This window comes from Triticum dicoccoides, chromosome 5B (genome assembly GCF_002162155.2).
Source record: "Triticum dicoccoides isolate Atlit2015 ecotype Zavitan chromosome 5B, WEW_v2.0, whole genome shotgun sequence".
In the NCBI taxonomy this organism is placed as follows: domain Eukaryota; kingdom Viridiplantae; phylum Streptophyta; class Magnoliopsida; order Poales; family Poaceae; genus Triticum; species Triticum dicoccoides.
In genome coordinates this window covers 592,549,837-592,558,640 of record NC_041389.1, presented here as the reverse complement: position 1 = coordinate 592,558,640, position 8,804 = coordinate 592,549,837, and the positions used below count along the sequence as shown (strand labels likewise).

Here is an 8,804-nt window from a genome sequence, read left to right as displayed (position 1 = left end):
GGGGGGGTAGATTCAGATGCTTTAAAAAATATCCATATATTTCAAACCCCAACTCTAAATCTAACATGTTATATATGAGTATCCCTTGGAAAATTATGTAGATTTCAAATATTGTTATTATCTTGCATGTCAATCATTTCTAAAATTACATTTAGGGTGCAACCTTAATCTAATACCATTTTATATGGGGTATTTTGGAAATGTGTATTATATACTCCCTCCGTTCCTTTATGTAAGGTGTATTATTTTTGGCATGGTGACCAAGGCACAAAATTATAGACATGTTAAGACCAAATTACCCTTGACAAATTTGTTGGTTCGTGACAAGTAAATCAATTAGTCCAGAAAAGTAAGAGATACATGTAATCGAGAAAGAGATACTTTACTTTGTTTGGTACAAGGATAGATACAGACAATGAGGAGACAAATATTTTCCGTTTTTCTGGAGGGCTAGCAAGGGAATTATGAGGAATTAGAAGAAATGCACCTTACATTGTGAAATTTTATAAAAAAACAAATACACATGATATAAAAGGAATGGAGGGAGTATATTCCCTACCCCATTTATGTAAACAAGTGGCTTAACATTGATTTTCATATTATTTGAAATTATGCCCATCATTTTTTTGGAAACACCTTAAGTACACTAAAAAATCATTCCACCTTTATTTTTTAGCAACACCACTTATCATGTTGTTTGTTGTGTGGCATCATGAAAGATTTTTCAATGCATTTTTTATTTCATCGAGCGTGTGAATGAAGGGTGATTTTTTTCTCCTGTTGCAACGCACGAGCATGTTTGCTAGTATTTATTTTAAAAAACACAGTTCTACGGTGAAGCCCTTGCATTTTGTCGGCCTTTTTTTAGACAACTTCAGTCGGCTTCTATTGAGTCCTCATGTCCGGAGCTCCTATTGGGTGCTTTGTGCATCAAATTGTCCCTATTTCATACAGGACGCACCCCCTGGGCCGAGGACTCGACTGGGTACATTAGCGACTCGATTGGCACTGCTCGACGGCCATTGTAACTATCCGACACACACATTAGTAGCACAACCCGATACTGTAGTAACTCGACTAGATGTTGTATGGAGTGATTTTTTGGGGTTTTCGATTGTTATAATTCTATATTAAAACATGATTTTATCTCTAATAAATATACATTTTTGTGAATGTTTTTTATAAACTATGAACATTATTATAAAATACTTTTTAAGCACAAACAACTTTTTAAATTACAAAAAATGATATCTATATTAATTTAAAAAACAATATTTACTTAAAATTCATAACATTTTTTAATTTTTTAACACATTTTTAAATGAAAAAAATTTGAAAATATTTTATGAAGAAAATAACAGAAAAAATAAGACATCAAAAGGTGAATCAGAACATTCTAGAAAGTTTTCAAAATCAGCCAGGAACCTTCTCGTTCTATAGCAAGTGTACTACCCTCAAGTAGGCCGGCCCATGTACCTAGGTCGCTCACTCTTCTATGTACCTTTCTATGGCAATTTGAGGTATAGAGCATCAAATAGGGAATACTCTCAGGCTCCAGAGTGGGCGCCAATGTTCACGGGAGCCGACGTGCATGCCTTATTTCCGCATTGAAATAGACTGCCCGTCTACCACCATTAAACCAGCACGTGTACCGAGGAATCTACTCTGGTGCCCCGAGGGCCACACGTCTGTTCCTGTGCCCATGAACATTAAACACCTCCCCGACGGACTCCTTTCATCCACCCGCTATATAAATGTGTCCAGTTACCAGGCAAGAAACACACCTCACATCCTCTTTCTCCACCTCCCTCTTGTACAACACCCGCCATGGCCTTCGGCGGACAGAAGGAGTTCTCCGGCATTGCAGCTGCTTGGGGTGCCCGGCGAGCCAGCCCCATACAGGTTGGCTTGCCGGCAAACCCTCCGGATTCGGCACCACAACCATCGCCATTGCCACCCCCTCCTCGCCCATCCAGGCTGGACAATGCTGTCTCCCGGCAAATTCGCCGCATGCAATGGCGGCCACACGTCAGGCAGGTGTGGAAAGAAGCCATGTCTACGAAGGTCGGCACGTCTGTGACTACCGTGGACATCGAGGAAAAGTAGATCATGGGAGGCCGCCGCCACTTGGGTCCCACGAAGGCCACCATCACCGTGTCGCTGGGTTACACAACCAGTGTCTTGACCGGTGAGCGGGGCATAGACCACAGCGATCGTCTTCCCCTGCCCAAAAGCCAACCCTGATTCGTAATTCACGAAAGTGGAGGAAGGCTATTCTTCCCCTCTCGCTGGACCATATTCCCTCCAGAGCATCCAACAGTCTGATGAGCGGGTTGTCGAACATAGGCAAGACATATCGTGGGAGTGGCAATCCGCTGCGACCAGTGGTGCAGTATAGTTTAGTTTAAAATATGGTCGAAATGTAAATGTTTGTGTCCGATTTGAATGAAAATTGTCTGTTTTACATGTAATTCGTTCGGCTTGTTTGAAGCTGATTTAAATACATGCGGATAGCATTGGATGGTCGGCTCCTGCATACATGTCCGCGGACTGGTCCGCCTCTATCCGAAAATGGATGCGGTGTGCGGGTGAGATGCACTTACATTTCGTAGACAAGGCAGACCACTATCTGCTCTCGATCCCTTTAAGTGAAATAATATATTCTCCTTAGCCTCGTGAGCCTATCTCAGAATGCTACGATAAAGATACTAGAAGTCTAGGAAGAGTGAAATGGTGCAGCTCACTCTGTCAGGAGATCAACAAATCTCTTGAAATTCTCGTACGAGGAGCCGCCTTCGTTCACGCTCTTGCGAGCTGCATCCCTGAGCACCCGCGCCCTCTCCGCAATACCCTTGTCGCCGGTGAGCCGTTCGAGTTTTATCTTCACCTCTTCCTTGGTCACGAGGCCGTCCTCGCTCTGCGCCACGCCCAAACCAGTCCTCCAAATGTCGCAGATGTAGCTCCTGTTCGCGAACTGGTCGGAGAAGTAGGGCCAGCACAGGATGGGCACGCCGTTCCTCACCCCCTCCATCGTCGAGTTCCATCCGCAGTGCGACACGAAGCATGCCACCGCCGGGTGCGCCAAAACCTACATGTACGTCGAGATAAACATGGATCATGGCCGGACTCAAAACGCATGGTATGATGCTACAGTTCTTGGCAGTGCACCGGGCGCGCACCTGCTGCTGGGGGCACCAGCTGACGATCACGCCCGTACCGGCGACGCGCGTCTGGAACTCGTCGAACCACGCCTTGCTGAGGCCGCCGGAGGTGAAGTCCGGGCGCACCACCCACAGGAACGGCCGGCCAGTGAGCTCCAGCCCCTCGGCCAGCTCCCGGAACTGCCGCAGGTCGAAGATGGTGAGGCTGCCGAACGCCACGTACACGACAGAGTTTTGGGGCTGCGCGTCGAGCCACTCCAAGCAGCTGGCGTCCTCCGTCCAGAACTGCCCGACGGGCTTCTGGAGCTCCTGGTCGGCGAACAACGGTCCGATCGGCAGCACGTTGGGGCACAGCTCGAACGCCGCGGTCTCGGCCTCGAGGAACGAGTTGCACATGACTATCTCGGCGAGGCCGGTTACCCTAGCCATCCCGAACACCAGCTCGAAAGCCGCCTGCCGTCCTTCGGGGGCGCCGTCGATGTTCCATGCCATTTGCGTCGGGCAGAGTGGCGGCATACCGGGGGCGAGCTCCAACGTCCCGTGTCTCTTCGGGAAGCCTGCACATTATCCATGTGTTATCATTTGGGTTTGTGAATCCGAGGAAACAATTGCATTTCTCTGGGTAAATAGATTGAGATTTCTCAAGGCAGTAACTTTAGTAACTCCGGAAAAGTCCCCAAAAAATGAAGAAGCATAGAAAAGCTGCAGGGAAAATTCATACGCTCCATAGTCCATACAAACAAGTACAGTACTCCCGTACGAGCTGAGTACAGTAGTAACATGCATAAAACAAGGAAAATGAATGCACTGGAGCAAAGGTACTAGTACCTTTGTCGTCGAAGAAGCCATCCCGTACGAGCTGAGGAATCCTAAGCGACGTGACAAGGCACGCCGCGGACGCCGGGCAGACGGAGGCGACCCGGACGCCGAGGTTCCTCGCGGCCTGGTAGCAGCACTCCATGGTGGAGTCGGCGACGAGCCACCGCACCTTCCTCTTCCCGGACGCCTCCGTCTCCCTGATGAGCTCCTCCACGTAGGCCGGCACGCGCCCCAAGACCCCGGCCAGGACCTTGCTTAGGTCCCTGCGGCTGTCGCCGTCGGCCAGGCCGTCCGGTATGGAGACCAGGCGGATCCCGTCCAGCGCCTCACCGCCGCCGCTGTCGCCGTCGTCGTTCCGTCGAAGAGCATCGAGAAGGAGCTTGTGGATGGGCTCGGTGCAGACGAAGGTGACCTGGAAGCCGTGGTCGACGAGGCGGTGCGACAGCTCCATGAGCGGGGTGACGTGGCCCTGCGCCGGGAACGGCAGCACCATGACGTGGGGCGGCGCGCCGGCCATCGCCGATTCGCCGGTCGGGCTGGATGGACAGGCAATGCGCGTAGCGGCAGCGTGGGCACTCTCTCACTCTCTCGGTGCGCTGTAGCCAGAGCGGTAGAACTAGAAACACAGAGACTGATGATAAGGGCGTCGTTCTCGTCGTTTTCCGCGGAGAAGGATGAAACCGGGCCTGTGCTTTGTTCCGTTGGCCACATCCCACATGTGGGGATGGCAGTACTCGCACGGTGAGTGAGTGGGTGAGAAGAAAGGAGGGCGATATGTTCTGAGATCGGGTACGTACAACAATGCGGTTGTATGGGCAGCTACAACATGGACGTGTTTAGTTGTCTGTATTGTATTGTATGATGATTGGTAGATTGCATATGGATGAATTCTTTTATTTGGCACGCTGTTTGGTTACATCCAATGCCTTGCATAGCACGATTTTTAAAGCACTTCAGGGCAATTTCCACTCATGCAGGCTCATGCAGACCGAGATTTTCTTCCGCTAAAGAAAGCTTGCTCCGGATTCTTTGCCTTTTTCAGCATCGAATGGTTTTTTGAGTTCGTAATATGACTTTATAGGGAAACATGAAATTATTTACGTTTTTAAAATTTTGACTATTTTTTAACTTCAATTCATTATAGTAAAGGAAGTGTTCAAAAACAAATTCCCAAATAAATTCAAACATTTTAAAAAAACTATGTTCCTTTTGAATATATAAACATTTGAGTTTTTTAATAACTAAAAAGAAAATAAACCGGTAAATAAAAGTAGAACTAGCAAGATGCCCATACTTGCATGAAACATCAAGATGCATTTGTACGAGTAGTTTATCTTGTAGGAGAAAATGATGAACGAGGGAAGGCCTTATTTGTAAATGTGAAGAGGGGTGTGGGTATCTTTTTGCAAAATTGCCATTGTTTCCTTTCTATCCGCCAGATATAAATCGGACGAGCTATATTGCAGAATGGCAGGCACACCATCACCATCAACTCTGTTTTTTTATAAGAGTAGAGAAAAAGAGACCGATACCTTCTAGAAGACAAAAAATAAAACCTACTACATGGTCTGCCCGGTACAGTTGTTGGCTCGGCTTGGTGCAATGCAGAGAGCAACTAGTTGACGAGCGCTTCTTCAGGAACCTCACAAGTCACAACAACCAGCGCCACTTGGCGCGCTCTCAACCACCGCTACGTGTCGTGCTCTGGACGCTCCCTTCGTATTTTGTTATTTTATTTTATATTTTCACACACGTTTTTGGCTTTTAAATATTTTTTTGGTTTTTTTTTGACTTTTTGGTTTTCCACCAGTCTTCCTTAGCTCTTGGACCAAAAACAAATTCAAAAAAAAATGCAAGAAAAAATGCATTTTCTTGGGCTTCCGCGAGAGGCATGGTTTTGCTTTTGCGAGAGGCACAACCATGCCTCTCGGAAACGAGAAAAAATGTGTTTTCTGTTGTTGTTTTTCTTCGGCCAGAGGCACGGTTCTGCTTTCGTGAGAGGCATGACCGTGCCTCTCGATAATGAAAAAAAAACATGTTTTCTATTTTTTTTCCTTCTGTAAGAGGCACGGTTGTGCTTTGGCGAGAGGCACGTCCGTGCCTCTCGAAAACAAAAAAAGCATTTTCTATTATTATTTTCTTTCGCAAGAGGCACGGTTTTGCTTCCATGAGAGGTACGGTTGAGCTTTCGCGTGAGGCACGGCCGTGCCTCTCGGCAACGGAAAAATTGCATTTCCTTTTTTCTTTCCTTCCGCAAGAAGCACGGTTTTGCTTCCACGAAAGACACGGTTGTGATTTTGCGACGTGCCTCTTTCAGAAAGGGAAAAAAAGTGCTCCTGGTTTGATTTTTTCGTCCGATTTTTTGGTCGGTTATTTTCGTTAAAAAAAAGTTTGTTAAAATATAAACATGAGATCTAGTTTTGAAGATCTCAATGCGAGGAATCCAATGGTGAAAACGGTTCGAGATTTGGACGCACGGTGTAAGAGATAAAACATTCTGAATAAACGGATCTACGAAAAAAGGGAAAATTCCTAGGTTGCGATAAGTAGTGCGCATACCTTAAAAAGGTGGGAGTGATCTTTTGCGAGGAGTACTACTCAATTAGTAATTTTGTGCAATGCATTAATATTTTCTCGGGAGTTCCAATTTATGGTTTGGGCGGTCAGATAACCACCAATTGCGCCTTATGGACCAGCCCATGTAATCGTTGGCGCTCCTGTTTTTAATTCTCTCATTTTTTATGTTTTATATATTTTCTACTTGAAAAACATTTCATGAGTATCAAATTAAAAAATGTACGAGATTTCGAAAATGTGCTGAAATTCAGAAAATTGTTACGGAATTTAAAATATGTTCTTAATTTGGGAAAATTTCACAAATTTTAAAAATATGCGGGATTTCATAAAATGTTCATGGATTTTAAGCATATTGAAGAATTATAAAACAATGCTCATGAATTAAAAAATGCTCGACAATTTCAAAATAATTCCCAAATTTAAAAAAACTCACCAATTCAAAAAAAAATCTCAAATCTTACAAATGTTTACTAATTTACAAGACCGTAAAGGATTACGAAAATTTCATTGATTCAAACCATGATAAAAAATAAAATAAATCATCGATAATGCTCATGAACTGGGAAAATTTGCACTAATTTAAAAAATATCAAGGATTTCAAAAGTTGTGCCGAATTTGAAAATTGATAAAATTGAAAGTGAAAAAGAAATTAGAAACATAAGTTGAAAAAGAAATTAATGTTCACGTATTTTCAAAAATAAAAGTAAAAATGGAACAAACAGCTAAAGAAAATGAACAAGAAAAATGTGAAAAGGCCGATTCAGGGAAGGTTTTAGAACTTTCCCAAAACCAGCTGGAAAAATACATGGAAAAACTTTGTTATGGGTCAATCAATGAGGCATGCGTACGCCGAGGGGTGGTGCGCGTTTCGTCGGTACCTATCGCGGTACTAGATAAATTAATTCCTTCGTTTGTCACACGAGCGGCAAATAGGAAATGACAGCTTTGGAGGCCGTCATGGTAATCTTATTCGGAAGATTTGTTCACCAAGGAAGGGTTTCACTTCTGAAGTTCACAAACTTGCTTGTTATGTGTTCGTCATCTTGGGCCTCTATTCCTCATGATGTCATCAATATCCCTGTAAACGTTCTCCACGCATTCCTGAATGCGTTGCTATTAAAGAATCTCGTTGTTTTTATGGTGTCATGAGGTAATTGGTGTGGATATGGTTATTGTTATAGTTTGTCGACCGTGAATTTCATAGCTTAGGGATTTTCCTTTTTTCTCTCGCTTAGGCATAAATTTGATCTTATATGACTTTGCTATTTTTGCGGCGTTTTGTGTGTGTGGACATGCGTTGGTGTTGGTTGTGTGCATCGTACCTATGCAGATGCGAATGTGTGCTTATTGTGTTTGTATACACATTGATACTTTTTTTAGTCAATAAAATTAACACTTTGTCAAAAAAATAAACATTCTCCACCGGTATTAAAATTAGCAGGTTGATTTAAAAAAACTAAGTCCCTAGCTCAACATTTTTTTAAAGGCTGGACATCCACAATGGCCAATTGCGTCTAGAACAAGATTCGCAAGTTCTTTTAATGCTAAACTTTGTTAGATAATGACATATACCTACACAATACATGTAGAGAATTTGGTAGCCACGGGAGGAGCAAAACCTGCCGAGAGATCCTAAAACAGAAAACATTTTGCTAAATTGTGAGCATCATGATAAGAACTTCTCCATTCATGGTGTATTATAACATCTCCAAACATCTTAATACCTCCTTAGGGCTAAGTGGTGTATTATAACATCTCCAAACATCTTAATACCTTCTTAGAGCTTCTCTAGCATATCCCTTAAAAGAGTAAAGTTTAGAGGGGAATCTATCTACCAGATCCCCAAAAATCAAAATTTCTCTAAATATGAAACTTCCCCTGAGCGCTCGCTTTTAGTCCAGCCGTGTGCGCCTGAGCAGAAATTCGTGTTGCCTTCCACTTGCACACAGCTTTCCCGCCAACCCCGATGCTACCGCCCTTCTCCTAGTCGCGGGTCGGCCCTTCTCCGATGACCAAGGGAATGCAAAGGCCAACCTCCGCCGCACCCCTGGGCACCATCATCGGTGCCAGAGACCCACCGGCGGCCAAGAATCCCGCGGCACCACCGTAGAAACGACGACGGGTAGGGAAGAACATCATCGATAGCGCCACATCGACGACGGTCACCAGTTGTCGCTCTGCTACTTAGGCGGTGCTAGCTTTGGCCAAGTTGACCAGCAAAAGGACTGTCAGCCGGCGGACGGCTC

The 8,804-nt window shown here is 44.7% G+C and overlaps 1 protein-coding gene across 1 annotated transcript; it reads right to left on the bottom strand.

The window, feature by feature from the left end:
- Nucleotides 1-2,421: 2,421 nt before the first annotated feature.
- LOC119311864 (UDP-glycosyltransferase 83A1-like) lies at nucleotides 2,422-4,624 on the bottom strand. Its single transcript, XM_037587579.1, has 3 exons — nucleotides 3,990-4,624; nucleotides 3,180-3,718; nucleotides 2,422-3,088 (listed from the first exon to the last, which is right to left on the bottom strand). Exons 1-3 carry the CDS (start codon nucleotides 4,495-4,497, stop codon nucleotides 2,741-2,743), a joined length of 1,395 nt encoding a protein of 464 aa, XP_037443476.1. The 5' UTR covers nucleotides 4,498-4,624; the 3' UTR covers nucleotides 2,422-2,740.
- Nucleotides 4,625-8,804: the final 4,180 nt, after the last annotated feature.

Coding starts and splice junctions, on each gene's coding strand:
- LOC119311864 (XM_037587579.1), bottom strand. CDS start 4,497: ATGGCCGGCGCGCCGCCCCACGTCATGGTGCTGCCGTTCCCGGCGCAG. Junction 3,719..3,989: donor TGGCTTCTTCGACGACAAAG/GTACTAGTACCT, acceptor GATAATGTGCAG/GCTTCCCGAAGAGACACGGG. Junction 3,089..3,179: donor GCTGGTGCCCCCAGCAGCAG/GTGCGCGCCCGG, acceptor ACGTACATGTAG/GTTTTGGCGCACCCGGCGGT.